This window comes from Rattus norvegicus, chromosome 5 (assembly GCF_021556685.1).
Source record: "Rattus norvegicus strain SHRSP/BbbUtx chromosome 5, alternate assembly SHRSP_T2T, whole genome shotgun sequence".
NCBI lineage: Eukaryota > Metazoa > Chordata > Mammalia > Rodentia > Muridae > Rattus > Rattus norvegicus.
In genome coordinates this window covers 63,424,455-63,447,038 of record NC_141538.1, presented here as the reverse complement: position 1 = coordinate 63,447,038, position 22,584 = coordinate 63,424,455, and the positions used below count along the sequence as shown (strand labels likewise).

The 22,584-nt window shown below is 47.9% G+C and overlaps 1 protein-coding gene across 2 annotated transcripts in view; it reads right to left on the bottom strand.

Annotated features, from left to right (window-relative positions):
- Window positions 1-271: 271 nt before the first annotated feature.
- Window positions 272-22,584, bottom strand: part of Reck (reversion-inducing-cysteine-rich protein with kazal motifs) — a 66,655-nt gene continuing 44,342 nt past the window's right edge. Inside the window, 11 exon segments of one of the 2 annotated variants that reach the window (NM_001415923.1) lie at window positions 272-1,815; window positions 2,508-2,663; window positions 4,075-4,148; window positions 5,725-5,935; window positions 7,050-7,242; window positions 10,275-10,446; window positions 11,267-11,389; window positions 13,090-13,278; window positions 15,903-16,043; window positions 18,016-18,152; window positions 20,547-20,759. In NM_001415923.1, coding sequence (NP_001402852.1) covers window positions 1,591-1,815; window positions 2,508-2,663; window positions 4,075-4,148; window positions 5,725-5,935; window positions 7,050-7,242; window positions 10,275-10,446; window positions 11,267-11,389; window positions 13,090-13,278; window positions 15,903-16,043; window positions 18,016-18,152; window positions 20,547-20,759 — 1,834 coding nt within the window. In that variant the 3' untranslated portion in view covers window positions 272-1,590. 2 annotated transcript variants of the gene reach the window in all.

Here is a 22,584-nt window from a genome sequence, read left to right as displayed (position 1 = left end):
TAAAGTCCTCTGTCCCCAAATGCACTCTGGAGCTGGAATATGAGGCCAAGGAAATAAACCTGTCTGTCTGTTCCTGTCTTGGAAGCTGCAGTCTGCACTGGATTCTGCTTCCTGGCCATGCCTGGGTGTTTGATACACTGCGTCCCTCTCCTAGAGGCCTTGGCTTGGGATGATGTCACCCCAGGACCTCTCACTGTACAGTAGAGACACAACTCACTTAAGGGCGAGGAACGGTTTCATTCGGAATGTCCACATTGCCTGGAAGTACACATGATCATATAAAATTACTTTTATTAAAATAGAAAAGCTTTCTAGTATATTGCTGTATATATAGAATATATATAGTATATTCTGTAATACTATATTTGGAATATACATATAATAAAGTCTAGTATGTTGAGGACACTTAGACAGAAACAGGCAACTGCCAGAGGTACAGAACATCAGCACTGAGCTCCTCCGGAAGCACTAAGTGCCCACTGCTCGACAACATTTGGTATGACAAGCATATTGAGTATCTCAGAGGGTACATACAACACTGAAAAATACTTCATATAAAATCTAAGTTCAGGTGCATACAAACAGGAAGTATTACATTAATAGCTTATTTCAAACTGTAAAACATTCAAAGTATTCAATTTCTTAGATAACATGCAAACATTCTAATATTTAGCCTGACACTTTAAATATATAAACCACATTCTTTATAGTTCTATATAAAAGGAAAGTCAGACACACACATATCCACACTGCGCACATTATAAGAGCAGATGTGTCTTCATGAACGGAAGCATGGCTAACACATGATTGTCATTTACACATATGGCTATTCACCTTCAGAATAAAATTATCATGTACTACCTACACGGACGACTAGTTACCTTACTTTTGGCAATTACATAGTAGCAGCAAGTGGTTTAAAGCCTGACCTCTGACCCTGTGAACGTGGTGAGTACTGACGAGTGTCTCTGCTAATCCAAGGCTGCATGATACAGGTGCTTGGCCGCTCGCTTGGGGCCACTCCCATCACAGGCACAGAAGGGCAGCTGCTGAGAGGGCCAGTTGTGAGACAGGCACATGAGTGCTTTTGTGACACACTAGAGCCTGCCTTACATTTCTACGGAGTCAGCCCTGATGAACTAGTGATACTTCAACCGTGTTTCTCTCCTCCCACTCCGTCACGGCTGTGGCTTCTCCTGAGCCCTCAGCTTCCGGACAGAAACAAGCACACGGCAGCCTCAGCACTCACGGGGACTCTGAGGGGACTAGGGCACAAAGCAGGGCCTCCTCCTGTAAGTGGCCATGTATTGATCAGCGATGGCAAGCTGGCTTTGGGCCAGGGGAGTCCTCTACTGAGCAATCGTAAACTGCCCAGTGATCCACCAGTGAGCGTCGTCGTCTTCTGTTACATTGGGGCAGTCTAGTTTAGCATTTAAAAATCAAGGCAAAACCCCTAATATTGGCAGATTAAAAAATACTGTGTGGTGCTAAGAGGTGACCCGCACGTGTTTTTGCTTGGTCACCGTCTTGCAGTCCTGAATGTCTTTCACAGGCTGGGACGGCTGGGTGGAGGAAGGCTTTGCAGGGTGGTCAGGGACAGGTCTGGAGCAGGTGCACAGTGAGGCCCAGGCTGAGGAAGAGGGGCAACGAGTGGACGGGAGGAAGCCTGCCCACAACAGCGGATGACGGGAGACTGCTGGACACCTGCACCTGGGAGATGATGAGGGCGGACAGCGGGACGTGGGATGCCAGCGTGGGGCTGTCGGAGTTGATGAGGGACTCGATTTTCTCTGCTTCCTTATTGCAGGCCTCAATCTGAAAGGAAAACCCTTTCTCAGAGCCTTGAACAGGCCCAGGCAAGCACATTCCTGGCACGTGTCAGAAAGAGAACAGTCACAGAGACAGCTTGCTTTACCTGTCCTTACCACCCTAGCCAGAGTTTCTGTAACTCTGCTTACCAAGTTAAGGGCCTTAACCTACCGCATACACATAGGAGCACTGATGGAAGTTAGACACCGCACTGTCACTGCCCTCGCAGTCGGCCATTTTTGGTTCTGCACTAGAGCACACCCCACACTGCCCTCACTAGACACAGCCACAGGAGACGCCTTTACTCCTGCTTTCAGCGTGAGGACACAAACAGGCGTGGACTGAGGCGCTGGAACTGCATCCGGTCATCCACTTCTTTGTGTTCTCGAACTCTCTGATGAAACCTGGCCCTACCCGAGTGAGGTTCCATGGCCTCCTGATCAGTGAGGAGGAAGAATGAGGGCCCTGGAGACTGCCTGTGATGAACCCTCTTCCAGAGGGGCTGGAGGCTTTGCTTGGTCAGGCATGGCCCCTGCCAGTGTCCTACTCCCCAGGCCTTTCAGAGGCTGCTGTGCTCTTTCCCCCTGCCCTCTCCAACTTCCGAGGTGCACCCGACTCCTCACTCTGAGGCCCCCTCTGCCCCTGTAAGTCCACCGAACTCTACCCTGACAAGATGGCCGCAGTGTGCTGAACCTCACCTGCAAAGCTTTGGGATAATGGTCCACAGGAATAATCAGGATCACAATCTCTGACTCGATGCTCAAGTACCCGAACACATCGCACTGCGGCACAGACACGTGCATGCGGATCTTCTGGAGAATCTCCAGAACGGTTATCGGCTTCTTGTTTGTCACCTGGAAGACATTTCAGGGCCTGGAGAGGGTCCCTGCTTACTGCCCAGGCTCCCTGGCTCTTTGACCGTGTGCTCGGCACCACGCTTGGCTCTGCTGGACACAGTCCTTCCTGTCTCTCGGGGTCTGGGCTGCCCACAGAGGCGTGCGGCTGCAATCAGCACCAGACAGAAGTGCCTTTTCCTTTCTTTTTCTTTTTTTTTTTCGGAGCTGGGGACCGAACCCAGGGCCTTGCGCTTGCTAGGCAAGCACTCTACCACTGAGCTAAATCCCCAACCCCTTCCTTTCTTTTTCGAGCAAGGCCTTGCTACACAGACTAGGCTAACCTTACACCCATGATCCCGCTCAGAAGTGCTAGGTATCGATTTAGGTTCTTCTGTGTTTGAAACAGGGTCAGGTAACCAGGGATGGTCTTGAACTTCTTATCCTCCTGCCTCTACCTCTCAAGAGCTAGGATATAGGTCTGCATGCGCTCTGTCTGTCTGTCCATCTGTGTGTGTGAGACAGAAAGGGAGAGGGAGGGAGGGAAGGAGGGAAAGAGAGCAGACAGACAGACACACAGACACACACCCATGAGCCAGAGGTCCATCCAGGATGTCACTCTTCAGGAGCTACTTACGCCCCGTTTCAAAAGCTATTTTCATTCTATTTTAACTATGCGAGTGTGTATTTTGCAAGGCTATTGTACGTATGTACAGGTACCAGGGAGGCTGGGGTGCCTATGGCTGTGAGCAACCTGGTGTGAGCTCTGGGAAGTACATCTGAGTCTTCTGAAAGGGCAGTGGGTGCAGGAGCACCTAGAGACTGACACTGTTTTTGAGACAGGGTCTCTCATTGGCCAGGAGCTTGCTGAGGGCCTGAGCTGGAATCACAGACCTCACATCAAAATGTAAAAATTCTGTGTGTGGTGGGACATAGTTGTAATCTTAGCACTAAGGCAGAGAGAGGATCCAGGCAGTCCAGCTGATGGGGGTGGGGGAAGTGAGTGCTTGGGATGGAAGGGCACAGGGAAACAGACAGGAAGGATGCTCTGGTATTTGGCATCATAGAGTTCTGGCTCCCAAAGAGAGCAGCAGGAAATGAAAAGATGAATGGACAGGAAGTGGCTCCTGGGGGGATGGGTACTGGGATGAGGTGGGGTGCAGACCGTCTAGATTTCTACTCATGCTGGCTGAGCAGCCCTGAGCATGCTCTGAGCTGGCAGGTGCTTTCCTAAGAAAGGAGGCAGGAGGGAGCACAGGGTGGGAGTCAGCCACCCTGGGTACCAACCCATTATTGATTGTGAGGTACGGCCTTGAGTGAGTCTAGGGACCTGGTTTTTTTTATCTCTACACAGAGAATACATTCTGCTCTTGAGGATTCCTGAGAAGTTCAGCAGTATGCTACAACAGATCCAGCTTATGAAGCAACTTACCTTAGCAATTGTGTCCAACTTTTCTTTGTCAAATAAAACCCGTAGCATCCCAGCACACAATGGGCAGCAAGCCCCTGTAACAGAAACCATTTTTGTGCATTCAGAACTAAAACAAAGAGAATCCAAAATTACTGGTGAGGTGGCCAGCTTCCACGTGGCCATCACCACTCCTCCTTCCTGGTGATTGTATTTTCAGTTGTGCTCAACGACCAACCCAGGCTCCTAAGATCATCGAAGTCATCCCCCCTCTGAGGAGAGGAGTAACAGCACAACAGGCCTGCCTGCCTCTCCTCTCCTGCTCTGCTCCTCACCAACAGCTTGTGCTGGGCCTCTCTCTGTTTCTCTATCTGCACAAGGGAATTTCAGGGCTTCTGAGTGTTCACTTCACATGTAATTTTTCAAACTGCCTTAATCTGATTAAAAACTATGGCAAGGGATGGGACGACTGTCTTATGCCACAATTAACAGTTCGTCACCCAGTTCCCACCAGGCCCTCCCATCCCTTCACTCAGTTTTATCAGAAGTTCTGACTTGACAGTCGGGTCTTGGGGAACCTTATGTCCCCTCCCTTGGAACATGGTCTCCAGGAGGGAAGAGGCTTTATTCGCTGCTGGGTCCCTGGTGCTTAGAACATTATCCTGCACACAGTGGCAGCTTGGTGAGTCCTTGATGAGTTCACAGATGGAGACTCTGGAGACTCAGGACAACCTGTACTGAGCAGGCTTAGGGTGAGGGTTCCTCTGCTCCTGTCTCCCTGGTGAGCAGGCACTGAGGGGAAAAGGACCCTGAAACCCAACGTTCACGGCTTGTGTGAACAGAGCCCTCTGTTCCAACTACACAGCTGAGATAAGGTAACTCCCCCAGCCTCACCCCGCTTCTCCCAATTAGACATGCTGTATTCATCCAAACACGTCAACTATCATTTAATTAATAACTAGTTGTCTAGGCATTTCAAAATAAGTAAATGCTACATGTTTAATCCATAATCTTAATTTTTTTGTTTCTTTCTTTTTTTTCGGAGCTGGGGACCGAACCCAGAGCCTTGCACTTGCTAGGCAAGTGCTCTACCACTGAGCTAAATCCCCAACCCTTAATTTTTTAATTTAAATGCTACTTTACCTGCTCATGTGTTGGCCCAATGGGAAAAAGTTGCTGTACTGTTGTTTTTCTTTTTAATTTTATATTAGAGTTATCCATTTTATGTGTGAGTGTTTTCCTGTATGTATGTATGTATGTATGTTGATATGTATGTGTACATGTGTGCACTTGGTGCCAGAGGAGGTCAGAAAAGGGCATGGGATCCTCCAGAACTAGAATTATAGACGGTGTGAGCCAACTTATTAGTGCTAGAAACTGAACCCAGGTCTTCTACAAAACAAGTGTTCTTAGCCTGGGCCAGCTCTCTAGTAACTGCCGAGCTGCTCTGACGTCAGCAGAGCACTGCTGCCTAAGGTCACCCCTGGCTTTGAGTCAGCTCACAATAATAAGCACATAACACTGCTGTCCGTTATATCCCAGGATGCCTGCACCATGGGCAATCTCCCTGTCTCAGCTGAGCCTACAAACACAACCTCTCAGGGTTTACAGACCAGTGAGCTCTGTCTTCTCAATGGCTCATTTTCCAGGGTGGCCCCGAAGACCTCAGCTCACCTGGTGGAATGATGGGTTTGCAACCTATAGCTGAGAGGGAAGGACACTTCACAGCAGCACACTCGGTCACAGCACTGTGTTCCGAGAGGACCCCGACAGCCTGGCAGCGCCCATAGTAATCCACTGCCACACGATCCGAGTAGGCAGCGCACACACTGCTGTACGTCTCACCATTGTGCCCACAAACAGGCTCCGTGGTTCTGCAGAAAGGCTGAGGAAAGACAACCATGTTTAGCCTGGAAGCTTCCACAGTACAACTTTCTAATTGTGAGCACAGAGCTGATCTCTCTGTTTTCAGGAAGTGAAAAGACAGGTTTAAGTTTTGGGGACCCTCTAAAGTCCGGGGGTGGACTAAGTAATAGGTTGTCACAAGATAAACTGAAAAGCCTTTGGGACACTGTCAGCTTATTCCACTGAGACTGACACAAGATAAAAATATCCCTCACCCACACTTCTCCTGGTGATCATGAAGGTCTAAACAAAAAGATGGCTCTTCATGAAAAGGTGGGACCTTATCACTCTATGCTGGGTGTGGGAAAGGTGGGGAGGGAGGGGCTGAGGGATGAGCAGAGAAGACACACTCTAGATTTACTGGGGAGTTCAGAATATACCTGAAAAACATCCTAGCTGAGAAGACGGAGCACGGATGAAGAGGTGTGTGTGTGTGTGTGTGTGTGTGTGTGTGTGTGTGTGTGTAATGGATGGTGTCTTGGAGCTGGGAGCCACCAGCTCCAAGAGAAAACAGTAGCCAGGCAAGCTGAAGGGATTTTCTTGTCACTTCAGCCCAGTGGGAGAGGGTGGGTAAGCAGGAAGTGGGGGAAGAAGGGGAGACTGCTTTTCTTCCTGATTTGTGTTCTCGTTCTCTCTCTCTCTCTCTCTCTCTCTCTCTCTCTCTCTCTCTCTCTCTCTCTCTCTCTCTCTCTCTCGTTTTTTGAGACAGGGTTTCTCTGTGTAGCTGTCCTGAAACTCCCTCTGTAGACCAGGCTGGCCTCACACTCATACATCTCCTCCTGCCTTTGCCTCCCAAGTGCTGGGATCAACGGTGTGCACCCCCACCGCCCCCACTGCCTGACCTGATTTGTTTTCTATGGCAGCCCACAGACCTACAAAAGATGGATAGCGGTGACCATACCTGGTGTGAAATCTTACGTCTTTTCTTAGGAGTAGGTTCTACAAAGCCAGTGTCTGCTACCCTCTACAGTCCTCCTTAGCGCTAATGCCCAGTGTTAGCCACAGTACCCCTTTCTCAGTGGGGCTGCGTTCTGCTTGTCTGAAAAGGTCGTAAACTCACTGGGACCCTTGGGTTTGGTAGCCACACCACACACCTGGCACGGGCCTCTGTAGGACAGGCTTTTTCCTCTTTGGTACAAAGTGCAGAGGTTGCTGTGCTCCACATGATCTGTGTCACACACAGGATCTCGGGCCTGGTCACACGTGAGCTGTCTGGGCACGCACTCATACTGGCTACATCCAAATTTATCAAAAGTAGTCAGGCAGACTTGCGGTTTGGGCACACATCTGAAAAAAGATGAAAACAGCAGGTGACCAGAAGCAGGGAGGAATAGGGTTGGGGATTGGGGGCAGCAAAGCCCTGGGTGAGGCCTAGACAGTGATTTAGTGGTTTTGGTGCAGGGTCTGCATGAGGCTACGGTGAACAGCCCCAGATGAACTGCACTGACAAAGGAAGTCTCAGACATCCCAGCAGAGACTGCGCCCTCTGGTTAGGTCTCATGAAGAGCATTTGAACACGCACAGCAAGCTTAGAGAGAAAAAATATAAAATACATGATTCCAATATTAAAGGGGCACCAGGAAGTGAAATGGAGCTGAATCTTGTGTTCTAGGAGATGGCAGATTAAGGGAGTGGGGCAAGATCCTACCCAGCCAATTTAGATCCAGGCATGGTGGTACACACCTTTAATCCAGCATTCAGGAGACAGAGCCATGCAGATCTCTGAGTTCAGGTCAATCTAACAGAGCAAGTTACAGAAAAGCCAAGCTTAGGCAGAGGGAGTCGGAAAACAGAAAGCTGGTGATAAAATGGGGGAGGGGGTGTTCCAGCTCCAGCAAGCAGCAGAACATGGCAGCTTCGGCCATGTGGCTCTAGCTTTAGAGTCAAGAACAGAAGGAACTGACTATGGGACAATTACTGCTGCTCAGCTGGAGCTAAGAAATTAGGAGTGATTAGGAGGACACCAGCATCACTGAGGTGAAATCTTCTGGGAAGTGTTTTCTGAGAGCACAGAGAAGCTGTGTTCCAGAGAGAGCCAAGGTTGTACCCCGTGCTGCAGCTGTACTTGGTCATGTGTGAGAGTCACCAGGTGGTACTGGTTTTGAAGGCTTGAAGGGGTCATGAAGAGCAGCTGAGGCTGGGCATCATGAGTGGCTACTGGGGAAGCAGAGGACACCAGGGTATTGGAGATGCCAGTACCTTGGGATGATCACCAAGAACAGCAGCAGCAGTGGAGGGGATCAACCTGAGCTTAGAGTGCTACAGAGGGCAGAGCTGGAGAAGTGACACCAGCCCTTTGAGGAGCACAGAAGATCATGTGTGCATCCCAACATTGAAACAAGAAGCTGTAACATTAAAGTTGCCGTAGAGACCCCAAGATATTCAAGATGCCAGAGCCACGGGCTATCTGCTGAGGAAAGTTGCTAACAGGGAGTGGAACCAGCCCAGGAGAAGGAAGTTTGCAGTCAACAAAGATGAAAAAGATATGGAGATCTGAAGACCGCGTGACAACAAACAAGGAGTGCACAGTTTGGAGTTGCCCAGATGGTTTCCTGACTTGCTTTGGGGATACATTTAACTGACTGGATGAATCTCAGAAGAGACTTTAAACTTTTAAGATTGTTGATATTGCTCTAGACTATGGGGACTTTGGAATTTGGACTAAATGTACTTTTAAAAATTATGTTATGGCTAGATATGACCCCCATAGAGTCATGTGTTGAACAAGCCTATGGGGGGCCAGGGAGTGGAATGTGATGGTTGTATAGGCTTGGCCCAGGGAATGGCACTATTTGGAGGTGTGGCCTTGTTGGAGTAGGTGTGTCACTGTGGGTATGGGCTTAAGACCCGCATCCTAGATGCTTGGAAGTCAGTGTTCTCCTAGCAGCCCTCAGATGAATATGTAGAACTCTTAGCTCCTGCACTAGACTTGCCTGGATGCTACCATGCTCCTGCCTTGATGATAATGGACTGAACCTCTGAACCTGTGAGCCAGCCCCAATTAAATGTTGTTCTTACAAGACTTGCCTTGGTAATAGTGTCTGCTCACAGCAGTAAAGCCCTGACTAAGACAGAGAGGTAAAAGCAAGTCAATCCTATTCACGGTACCTGCCAATGACTGTTTTGCCTCTGCTGTATGGGTGTGCTGGTTGGTTTTCACGTCAGCCTGACACAACCAAGAATCACCTTGGAAGAGAAATCATGTGTGTCGTGCTGGTCTGTGATCAAGTCTGAGGAGACTATCTTGATTGCCCTGTGAGGACAGCAACACTTTAAGAACTGGGCCCTGAACTGTGTAATCAGAGCGAGTGTGGACACAGCTGTCCCTCTGCTCCTGCTTGTGGGCAGGTGCTGTGGGCTCCTGTGCTGGCTTCCCTGCTGTCACCTAGACCAAGCCCTTCCCTTCTTCATGCTCAGGGCACTTTATTACAGCAGAGGTGAACCTGGAACCATGAACTCTGACAGACAGTGGCTGACTCTTGGCCACTTTGTTACATTAGAAAACCTCCCCTCACTCTGTGCCAGGGTTTCCAAGACAAAGGCAATTTTCTGCACAAAGTCCTTTGTCAGGATAGAGCTGTGAGTCTGGGTGGGGGCCTGCCCAAGTCTCAGATGTGAAGACCCCAGGTCAGCCACACCTGCCTGTGGTCCCCACATGCAGAAGTCCTCAGGGCTAGGCTACTGTCATCTGGTTTGTGAGAGGACAGGGAAGGGAGTCCAAAGCCGAATGACCTCAGCTAACTAGAGCTGCAGTCTGAGAGTCCTCAGGTCTAATTCCTACAGGGCGCTCTCATAGAACATGGGTGGCTAATAAGAGTGCACCCACTTCTCGCAGCTCCTGTGCTCCCTGCCCTTTCCTTACCCGCTGGTTCAGCCTCCTGAACCCTGGCACACGCTCTCCTGTCCACTCCTGTAGCTGCTTGCTTTCACCTATGCCAGCTTTCCCCTCCCGCTTTTCATAGATCCAGCTGAGTGTCACATCTGAGACCCTCTGAGGACCTTCCCTCCCCAGCTGTACTAACTGCCCTAACTGCACTCCTCAGTGTGTACCCAGGAGCTCTGTGCAGCTCTTTCTCTCCAGACTCCACACTCTTCAGGCCTGGGATCGCTTTTCCCCTTGAGACAACTGGACATGTGGCACAGAAAGACCTTGAACTCACAATTCTCCAGTGTTCCAAGTGCTGGGATTACACACGTGAGCTACTAAGACCAACCAGACTTTCAATCCACTGCTGAGCTTTCATCCTGCGGGACACGCACAGTGGATGCCCTGCAAGCACTGGTCTTTAGCTGAAAAAGAGAAGTTGCCCTTGGCCTACCTTTGGCTTTTGGGGCAGAGGTTAGGATTACAGGGATCCTTGGAGATACAAGGTCCAAACTCAAACTGATGGTCCTGGAGACCCACACAGCGAGCGATGCAGGCACTGGGGTAAGTGCGTCCATTCTGTGCACACACTGGGACAAACTGATCTGCGCAGTTACAGGGCAGACCTGAGGAGAGAAAACAGCCTTACATGAACACATCTGCTCCTTCCTTATGTGCTGATGAAGGCAAACCACTAACAAATTAAAATGGAATTATATGTTAATTAACTCAGGAAGAAAACCAAAACAAGACAAACCTCTCCAGCAACCCAGGACACGGATTAATTAATTAATTAATTTATAAGACAGGTCTCACTATGTAGCCTTGGCTGACCTGGAACTTGCTATGTAGACCAGGCTGGACACAAACTCAGATATCTGCCTGCCTCCCCCTCCCAAGTGCTGGAATCTAAGGTGTGTGGCCCCACATCAGGTTCTAACGGAGGTTTTAAGGAGAGTAAAGCTCTGAGAAGCTGACTTCCTGCAACATGGCACTCCTCTGTCCCTTTCACTGCTATTTAGCAGGTGTCTCCAGAGCCAGGCAGAAATCAGTGAAGGGCTGTAGGCAGGATTAATAAAGCTCATATCTCCTGACCTAGCAAATCGAACTTACAAGTCAGATCAGTGAAATCTAGCTTGGGGGGTTCCCTGAGTCTTGGGTGTGGGAGCCTGTGAATCAGTGGAAGGGAGAGCGGGCTGGGAGAACACGCTGAGAAGCAAAGTGAGAAAGCCTGGACACCTAGACTACCTCACAAGGCTGTCCCCTGGCTCCTTTGCAAACAGGAAGAAGCGGAGGCCAGGAGGAAGGCGCCGTGCTCTCAGATGGGAGACTGAGGTACTGTGTGCATCTGCAGTTAAGGCAAGGCCACCCTGCCTAGGAGAGAACCAGTGCACACAGCGATGCCCTTAGGGAGGGAGGGAGGGCAGCTCTTGGTGTCATGGCTACCTGTGAAGGCGCGGCGGTCATCGTCTGAACTGTGCTCACTGAGGCACAGACGGGTGGAACACACTAAATTGCCGGCAAAACAAGAACAGACGTTGCAGTCGATGGTAAAGGATGTTCCATGACCTGAAAGAAGGAAAACACGCTAAGAAACAGACCCCGGGCTGTGAGGTGGCCCAGTGGGCGATGCGTGCAGCTACGTCTGCCCACCTGAATCCAATCCCCAAGACCCACTTGGAGGAAGGAGAGAACGCATCAAGTCCTCCAAGTTTTCTCTGATAGCCACAGATGTGCTGTAGCACAGACACACTGACACAGACACACAGATACACACACACACACATACACACACACACACACACAATTTTGAAAATTTAAAAAATCTACTATTACTATTGTGTGCACACGTGTGGGTACACATGTGTGTCACAGTGTGAACGTGCAGGTCAGAGGACAACTTTTCAGAGCTGGTTCTCACCTTCCATGGTAGGGTCTGGGACCAAACTCAGAATGTCAGGCTTGTGCAGCGGGCCAGCCTCAGGGTCCTACTGTCTGCCTCACCAGGGCTGGGACTATAAGTGTGCCACCACGCCCAGCGTCTTCACATGGGCTATGGGGAATCAAACTCAGGTTGTCTCACAATGCTTTGCCAAATGAACCATCCCCCAGGACCCTCAAAAAGTTTTACAATGTCAATTCTTGAAAGACAACTTGTGACTACATAAACTAGGGGCTTAAATCTAAGACATTTATTTTGTGACAAAGCCTCATTGTGTAGGGCTGCCTGTCCTGGAGTTTGCTATGTAGACCAGGCTGGTCTCAAATGACAGAGCCCTCATGTCTAAAACGCAGTAGTACACTCTCAGGAGCTTGTTTCACTGTCCTTAGACCACACCACCCCCATCTATGTCTCCCTGTATGTCTCAGGCTAGCCTGGAGCTCACTGTGTCACCCAGGCTGGCCTGACACTCAGAGCAAGCCCCTCAGTCTCCCAAGTGTAGGATCACAGGCATGAGCTCTAGGGCCTGGCAGAGTGACTCTAGGAGAACCAGCTGTGGTGTCGGGAGAGTGTGACGGTTTGTATCTGCTCTGGCACTATTAGGTGTGGCCTTGCTGGAGTAGCTGTGTCACTGTGGGCGTGGGCTTTAATACCCTCCCTAGTTGCCTGGAAGTCAGTCTTCTCCTAGAGACCTGCAGATGAAGATGTACAACTCCCAGCTCCTCCTGCACCATGCCTGCCTGGATGCTGCCATGCTCCTGCCTTGATGATAATGGACTGAATCTCTGAACCTATAAGCCAGCTCCAATTAAATGTTGTCCATATAAGACTTGCCTTGGTCATGGTGCCTGTTCACAGCAGTGAGGCCCTCACTAAGAGAGGTAGTAATAATAACAATACCTACAGAAGGAGGACCTCAGATGATTAAAAGGGATAACGTGAGGTAAGACCTGGCTTCACGCTTGGCACACTCAGAGTTCAAGGAGATTAACAGGCAGGCCCTTCCTGTTACAAGAGGGCGCTCTAGAATCCTAGTACTTGCTGGATGTGGTAGTGCCTCATTGTAATTCTACCACTCAGGAGACAGAGGCTGGAGGATTATTGCACATTCAAAGTCAACCTGGGCTATGTTCTGAGCTCCAGGCTAGCCTAGGGTACATCACAAGATCCTATGTTAAATCAAACATACCCGCCCCCATCAGTATTCTGTAAAGATTGACAAGCATTGTCCTGGAATATATGATATGTAGATTGTAATCTTCAGAAGAACTTATCTAATATTCTTTGTGCAGAGTAAAAACAACAGAACAGAGTGTGCTCGACTCACTCTTTCTTTTCCCTCCAACAATGCAAGACTTCTGGAGGTCAATACAGTGCATTTCCATGCAGTTTTCCAAGAGGCCACTTTGTCCACAGGAACAGATTTTGTAACAACCAACTTCCCCTGCAGAGGATGGCACCTGGATCAGTGCCCCTTGGCGGACAATGAAGTCAGACGCTTCTCCCAATTTGCAGCCTGTACAAAAATACAGACAAGAGCAGGATGATGAACTGATATTGTCCTATGACAATGTTTCATACTTTACAGATGTTTTCCAGGACTGTGCAGCTGTTAAACATTGTAAGATTATGTTATAGCCTGGAGAGATGGCTCAGAGCACGGCTGCTCTCTGCGAGAGGACCAGTCTACATGGTGGCTCATAACCGTCTACCTGACACCCTCTTGTGGCCTCTGTGGGTACTGCACTCACATGGTATGCATATATAGATGCAGGTAAAAAACTCAAACACATAAAAATAAATACATATTTGTTAAAAAGATTATGTTATATAACCTTTACCAAAATAAGAAATTGCTTACTGGACAAAAATAAAAACCCTCAGATGAAAATTTCATGTCTTATGGGTGATTAAGGACACGTACCTCAAATAATTTAGTACAAAAATACTATGAAGATACATAGCTTTGGCCAAGTACAGTAATATTTACCTGCCAGAACTGAAAAGCTGAGGCAGGAGGATGGCTTGGGCTATTGGGTAGTGAGACCTTATCAAAAAATAAATGATCAGGAGCTGGAGAGATGGCTCAGCTGTTAAGAGCACTGACTGCTCTTCTGGAGGTCCTGAGTTCAGTTCCCAGGAACCACATGGTGGCTCACAGCCATCTGTAATGGGATCTGACGCCCTCTGCTGGTGTGTGTGAAGACAGCTATAGCGTACTCACATAAAACAAACAATTCTTTAAAAAACAAATAAGCAAGCAACAAAAGCATAGCTTTTTATTTCTGTGGGCTAAACATATTTGAAGAAATGACAACATGTTTTAAATAACATATAAACTGACTATTTTTAGACTAATCTTGGCCAGGACAATTTTTAGTGATGGATTATAAGCATACTACTGTAAATTCAAAGAAAACCTGGGTATTTAGATGGGTTTAAGGGAAACCCATTCTAGGTAATAATATTTTCAATTTATCATAAAATGGGCTTCTGAGTTTAACAAATGGTTTTGGAACGGTTGCACATTACACACTGTAGAATAGAGATCTTACCATTTTCTTGGTACAGAAACTACTGTCTGAACTCCAGCACAGTGACAGTGGACATAAAACAGCAGCCTGAGGTAGAGGGCAGCCACTTTCTCCATCAGCTAGGCTCACTGCTACAAGGTAGCTGACACTCTATCATGTCACTTGAGCAGAGAGTCCTTTAGATACCATGCTAACTTAATCCTTTGTTCCTTTTTACTTCTTAGATTTTAAATGTTGATTCTAACATGATAGGTATCCTCAACAGAGACAGATTAAAAATCATGCTACTACAACTATATTCTGAACAACTGACAGAGACAGACTATCAAAATTCATTCTTTCATATATTCTCTCTCTCTCTCTCTCCCTCCCCACCCCCCTCCCCTCTCTCTCTGTTCCTAGAGTCAAAGTCTCCTCATGTAGCCCTGGCTGTCCAGGAACTCATTATGTAGACCAGGCTGGCCTTGAATTCAAAGATCCACTGGCCTCTTGAGTACTGGGATTAAAAGGGTGAGCTACCACGTCCAGCTATCTCTATCTTTCGACAGAACATTACTCTTTTTATTTTTATTATTGAAATAGGGTGTTATGGTGCCTAAGCTGGCATGCTCCGATGCTTTGTGTAGCTGGGATAACTCTGACCTCCTGCTGACACCAGCGTTCTGTGCTGCTGAGGACTGAATGCAGGCTTTCTGCATTAGCCAAGCATAGAGCTACATTTGCAGCCCTCATCATAAGCCTTATGAGATGATGAAGGATCGCAGTGAGCGTTTTCTTCACGTGCTGTGGAGGAGAGGAGAAGGCCGTGAACAGTGCTTTTCAGACATTACAGCACGGAAGAGCAGGCACAAACAGCTGGCTGCAGCTTTGCTTCTGTGCTGTAGTCAAGAACCCTAACGCATTAGGACTCACCTTTGTACTGACAGCGCTAGCTTACAGTTTACATGACAACTGAAATTCTATGTGTGCTGTGGGAATTATTTAATCTCAACTGTGGGTTTCTACCCTGCCTTTGATCATTCAGTTCCCAGATAAAAGACACACAAACTTTATATTTATGATAAGTCTTTAAAGCCCTAGAGCTGGGCAGACATTGACTCTTACGCCATTATGTCTACTTCCCTGCCAATAACCCTGAGATATGGCCTGTTGTGTTCAGCCTTACTCTGTCCAGTTCCCACGATCCCTTACCCCATGGCATCTTCTCCTCTCTCCACCTTTTCTTCTTCCTCATGGTCTCTGCCTCAGACCTCAAGCCCAGGAACCGAAGCCTTGACTACCTCTCTTCTGCCTGGCTATAGGCTGTCAGCCTCTTTATTCAACCAATAGTTTTAAACTAAGGAGCCAGGTTACACAGCATCACTTGGTGTACACGAGGATTTAGGGTGCCAGTATTTAGCATTACAATACATAGCAGCAGAACAGACCTCAACAGATGTGTCTTTGTTTGCATAAATACATTTTTTTGTGGGACACCCTTAAACTTCACAGAAAAAGATAGTAAAGAAAACGTCCCTATAGCCTGGGTGTAAGACAACTGCTCTAAGGAAACGCCAGCAGCATTGTCCCCTGCTCATATCACACTCACCACAGCCCCACCTCTTACCTTGAACACAGGAGTACGGAAGGCAGGGATCTCCAGACGGACACCCCTTTCGGTTTACTTCACAGAGCTCATTGGCTGGGCAAGGATTTGGATTACAGGGATGAGTCACTTCCTCTATGATGTTGCCTAAAGCACTTGGCCCTGAAAGACACAAAATTGTTCAGTGTAACCGATCTAAAAGGACATCACATCTTCAAGTTATCTGCTTCATCATGGTGGAGTAGTTGGAGAGCTCACAGGCAGAAAGCAAGGCCTAAGTCTAACCAGCCTGACTGAACATTTGGATTTGTTCCTTTGTCACTTTATCACAATGCACTCAACCATTCGCGTAGTACTGGGGACCTGCAATACAGCTGGCAGGTCCTGGGTGCTGGACACACTAGTGAACAAACATGGAGTCACTCTCTGGAAGAGACCAAGGTAAGCTCGGAGAATTTCAGTGGTCAGCAGTTCAGAGATGGGGCATATCTGGGGCATGGTGATCACACACGTGTTCATGTGTAAGAGGGATGAGTCTGCACCTCAAAACAGCAGGTGGCAATCTGTTATGGAGACATGAGCCCACAGCACAGTCATGCCTACCCTCCACCATGCGGCCGAGGCAGAGCAGCTCTTCAAGCCCATGTGGTATTTCAGGACAGTGCTGCTATGCATGTTGGAGCATTCTCCAGTTTCCCTCCTGTTGAGATCATTTTCTCCCCGACACACGCTGGAAGTTTCCAGCACCATGAATAGCCTGATCATGAATATACTGATGTGCTTACTTGATTCTCAACCTCGCTCGGCTCAGCAGAGACAGGCTGCAGGAGCCTTCTCACTCAGCCCACCACTCCGGGCAGCTTTACCTGGAACTTGGGAAGGGGTCTTCCCAAGGTCACAGGGGCAAAAGCATGTACCAACCACGGTCTCTTTACCCGGAGAGCCTGCCAGTTAGACACTCACCACCCTCTCTTCTCTGTTTGCTTAGTAGATCCTTATTTTTATTCAAGGTGGGCATAGGCCCAAAGCTAAAAAGATCACCCATCCAAGTTTTTCATACACTTAAAAGTGCCCCCTGAGATTAAGGAGACGTCTCTCCCCCTCCTTCCCTTTTGCCAACTAGAGTCAGTTGGATAAAGCAGAAGCAGCCACAGTAGGGCAGTAAAGTGCAGGGAGTGACTGAGCAGAGTGGAGAACGGCTGAGAAGCCTGTGTTCCTGATGTTGCACCACCATAAACATCCTGGCCTACTTCTGAGCTTTCCTGTGCTATTGGCAGTTGGGCTTACTCCTAACTGGGAAAGAAGCCACTAGGCTTCTCTAGTGGTCAGCCAGCTTATGGCTCTGGTGCCCCTGGTAGCAGCCCAAACACTAAGGGCTTGACCTCAGACACTGTTTTCACTGCTCCTAAGGAGCTCTTACTGGAATTCCTCCCTCAGGGAGGTACCAACTTACTGCCGGGTAGCTCTTGGCAGAAGTGTCTGGCAGGGTGAAACTAAAGCAGTGAGACAAGTTCCACTTCCCCACGTGAGCCCAGGGGAGAGCTCTTTCTTCTCTCCTCTATTGAGTAAGGCCAAAGTAGGCCTGGCTCAGGTCCTGATAGGCAGTGACAAATCTGACCACTTTCTAGGGGGAAATTCTACTTTCTGGTCACATGATGACTTCTGGTGATGCTGTCCTCCGCTTCAATCTTTACAATTCCTGACTGGTAAATAGTTCATAATTCCTCCGAAAGATATAATACAACTTATGCTTACACACTTTAAGATGACACTGACAACTTGACAGGATCTAATCACTTAGGAGACAAAACTCCGGACCCCTGGGTGAGAGATTAGGTCTGCCCTATTGGATGGCACCATTCCATTAGTTGGGGACCTGGACTGAAGAAGTGAGCTGAGCACAGTCTCTTGCTTCCAAACGTCAGATGCTCCTGCGTCTCACCCCTGTTGCCATGGTTGCCCCTGTATCCTTGAACTGTGAGCCAAGTACACTCTTCCTCCCTTAAAATGTTTTCGTTGGGTATTTTTGTCACAGCAACAAGAAAGTGGCTAATGCAGATAGTATAATCAAGCAATAGTTCCTCATCCAAGGGAAAGAACAAGGGCAGAGGCACCAGACCCACGCAGTACTTACTGAGGTATGTGTCCAGAGGTATACAGTTCTCCACATCATCTGCAGGGGACAGGAACTCACAGATACTTTCAGCTGTGTGGGCTTCAGGGAATTTATTCTGGTCTCCACATTTCTTGAGAATCTCTACACAATCTGATCTTAAAAGAAAAAAGAACATTTTGGATTCATGGCTCTGCCTGATGTTGTCTGATCAAAACTATGTTTCTGAAACTTCTTAGAAGCTTTCATTACCTGCCAAGCTCCCCTGGCTGGTTAGGACTAAGTGTGGACAAAGGACAGTGACAGGAACTTCCAGCTAAACAGTAGCTAACGTCCTGTAATCTGAGGCCGAAGGCCTTGCTCCAGGTTTACATTCACTGCTCCAAGCATGGTGCAGCGTCTACCACCTATAAGAGGAAAGTGAGCTAGGCTAGTCTGCCCTGCAAATGGTATGCCACTTTCAAGGCCTTGTGTTGTTGCTTCCATTCCCCTTCCGTTCCTCCCTTTCTCATTTTTTAAGATATTTGTAGTTATCACTGCTAAGGTGTTTGGCTTATAACAACCAGGGAGTTGGCAGCTTAATTTTCAGGGCTGGAAAGAGGGCTCCATAGTTAAAAGCACTTGTTGCTCTTGCAGAGGACATGGGGTTAGTTTTTTTTTAATTTATTTATTATGTACACATCATACAGCTTTCTGCCTGCATGTATGCAACTACAGGCCAGAAGAAGGCACCAGACCTGATTATAGGTGGTTGTGAGCCACCATGTGGTTGCTGGGAATTGAACTCAGGACCTCTGGAAGAACAGACAGTACTCTTAACCTCTGAGCCATCTCTCCAGCCCCCTAGTTTTTAGTACCTATATGGGGGCTGAAAACCATCTGTAAACCCCAGTACTATGAGTCTTCTGACCTCCGTGGCTACTGGGTACGCATGTAGTGCAAATATATACATGTAGACAAAACACTTATACATAGAAGACACATATATCTCTAATAGTTTTCTTTAGTCTTGAGTAAAGGCTGATCCTTAGGTGAAGGTTTCCTGCGAGCACGTCCTTCCCATGTGTGACCTTGACTTCTTACCACAGAGTTAGACCTCAACCCCTCCCTTATGCTGCTCATTCTTGAGCCACGTTGGAAAATGGATTAGAAGCCGGGCACGACAGCTCATACCTGTAATCTCTGCTCAGGAGGCTGAGGCAGGAGGATTGTTATGAGGTCAAGGCCAGTCTAACTGTAGAGTGAGACAGGAAGACTCCAAAATCAAAACTAAACCAAATAAGAAAAAATAAAAGTGATCTGGACGGTTAATAACCTGAAGTGAGCAGTGCTGAGCCACACGCCAGTGGTTTAGGGCCGGGTGTGGACTTGGTCTTGGAAAAGCCTTTGAAAAACAGAGGCCTGAAGAGCAGCTGTAGCTGTGTAGTGAGGGCTGCTTCTCCCATCAGGCAGCTGTCATCTTGGCCTTGCCTTAGGTCTCCTAAGTAACCTGCCGTTCAGAACTATTTCCTAGAACAGGACCTGATGGCTGGCCACTGACTCCCACTGCGTAATAGCAGAACAGTAGCTGCGGAGGAGGACCAGCAGAGAGCAGAAGGGCAAAGCAGAGAAAGAGAATACCTAAGTCAAGGGGAATGTAAGTTGGGAACACAACTAAAGCCAGAGGGGCAGCGAGCTTTAGTGTCCCCACCAAGCCTGAGGACAACTTGAGCCTGACGCCTGAGGGACCCACTCACTGAGGTGGTGTGCCCTCACCCACATCCTCCCTTTCTAAATGTATGAGGATAGAGCCAGCAAGATGGCTTGTTGGAAAAGGTGCCTGCTGCAAAGGCTGATGACCTGAATTCAACCTGGGATGCACTGAACCCCCCGCACCCCTACACACACACACACACACACACACACACACACACACACACACACACTCATGCACACACTCAAACACACACACACTCACACACGCACACATACATGCACACACAGACACACACAAACACACACACGCACACACACGCACACAGTCACACACACAAACACACACTCAAACACAAACACACACAAACACACGCACATGCACACACAAACACACACATACACACACGTACGCACTGTGGTCCAAGTTGTGCTTTGACGTCCACATGTGTACACCTGGAGGCATTTGTACACAGCTGTACAAAAGAACACTCGTTCCATGAATAAATGAATGTAATAAAGAATCTTAAAGTATAAAACCATAACTGTGCACTGAAGGTGTTTAGAAACTTCTTCTTGAACGAGATTCCATAATAAAGCATACATGAAGTTTGACGGGAATGTGTACTAAGGATAAGTTAGTATCAGCCAAAGGAACGTGGGAAGACTGTAAGAATGTCTGGTATTTCACAAGGGTGAAGAAGGGCAGGCTTCAGAGAGGAAGATGAGGAGCATCTGTCAGGCAGAGGAGGAGAAAGTGTGAAAGCATCGTGTGGGGGAGGGGCACAGGCAAAGGGCAGAAAGCTGTACAGAGAGGCTGAGGTAGAGGACTCCCGTGCTGGCTGGCTGGCGTGACTTACTTGCAGATGATGCTCCCTCGGGACTTCCTGTGGCACGGCTTGATCTGCAGGGAGCAGGCGACGGCCTTCCACAGGTCTGGCTGGCAGGTTCTAATGTCCAGGACGGGGATGCTGATGAAGGGCATCTTTATGCTGCCCTTCTCCCACAGCCTCATGTCACTCATGGCGCCCTGGTCAGACTGCGCCGTGCAGCTCCTGAAAAGTTCTGTTGGCCTTAAAAAGATCCGGAAGGAATGGAGACAAATTATTTCCTGGGTAGAGACAATGAGTAAACTCTTCATACATCCACATCAGGAAAATCTGGTTTTCTTAAAGGGAGAGCGCGTAAGACCCACCATAGGCTTTCAGCTTCAAGTGGTTGAAGACAACTGGCACTAGCATCAGGGGCGCTGACTGAATGTCTTAGGTGACACAGCTTCTTATGAAGCAGCTAAACCTCAAGGTTCTGAGGACAGGACCAACATGCCCAGACCATTTCACTTTACTTCACAAAATAAAACAGGTTTAACCAGGGGGTGGTGGCACATGCCTTTAATCCCAGCACTTTCGTGGGGGTGGGGGGTGGAGCAGGGGGGATGGGGCATTGATCTGTGCTGCCATCCTGGCTACAGAATTGGTTCCAGCCACGGTTATACAAAGAAACCCTGTCTTGAAAAACCAAAAAACCAAAACCAAACCAAAGGACAAAAAAGGCAAGCAAACAAAACTGAGGTATAACTAAGAAACAAAATGTCAAGAGTATAAGTTGGATGTGATTTCACACGTGCTTAGCTCATAGAAAGGCATGTAAATCAATAAATCAATAAATCAATAATGGAACATTTCCACCACACCAGATAGTGCCCTTGTGCCCTGTTGGACCTCCATATGATCAGTCTCCATACACAACACATCACAAATTATTCTAGCCTGTTCTAGAATTTGATGTAAATGAAATCATACTCTACTTGGGGGACCTGGAATAGTCACTAAAACATGATTTTTTTCTTTGATATTTACCCATGTTGTTATAGAACATGGAATGCAAGGGATAAATGCGAGCATTTTACTCCTTCTTTGCTGGGGTCAGCCATGTCAGGATCAGGTACTGGGGTGGAACGAGCGACAGCTGAAGTCTGATGACCTCTGGCCTTGTAACTCTCTCATACTGTTCTGGGGCCAGACGCTGATGGCTTCTGGCAATTTAACTCTTACTGTTCTAGGGCCAAAAGCTGACTTTTGGCAATTTCACAGAGAAAAGAAAGGAAAAAAAGAAAAGGAAAAGAAGAAAGTCAGGTATACACACACACACACACACACACACACACACACACACACTGCTGGCTGGGCCTGACCACCTATTTCATCAATTTCACAAGTGCACATCCATACTTATACACATGCACACATACCTACATATGTATGCATGTACACACATATAGATAGACATATATTCCTGATACCAACATCGTGTGTTTGGTGGATGGAACGGAGCCCAACAGTCATGCTTTATATTTTCCCTCAGCTTTGTTATGCCTTCTTAGATAAAAGTTCTTCATAAAATAACTTTATAAATAGAATGTTACACAAAAGGGGTTACAGAAGGATGTTGGTAGTAAGTTCAGAACAGTGTTTCACTGTAAGCTCATTATAAGTTCAAAGCAGCAGTCTTACATGGCCCTGTTTTATCATGCTGCCCAGCTGTGGCTTCATCCGTGGATATCTGCAGGAATCACTAGGGTATGTAATAGTGGCAAGAAAGGCATATCAGCAGCGAGAAGCAACCGTGGGCTGAAGCCTCTGGGGCTGTGCCTCTCCATTGCACACCCATTGCAACCAAGCTATACCATGGGCTGTCTCCAGGAAGTCACTTTCTTGCCACAGTCTCTCCTAGATGGCTTCTGTCACTTTTTGTTGTTAGGTATTATCTACTAATAAATGTTATCTCTTATGAAATGCTCCATTCTGCCCCTTTTTTAAAAGGTGAGGGGCTGGAAAGAGCTCAGTGTTTATGAGAACTGGCTGATCTTACAGAGATCCAGAAGGCATTCCAGAAAGA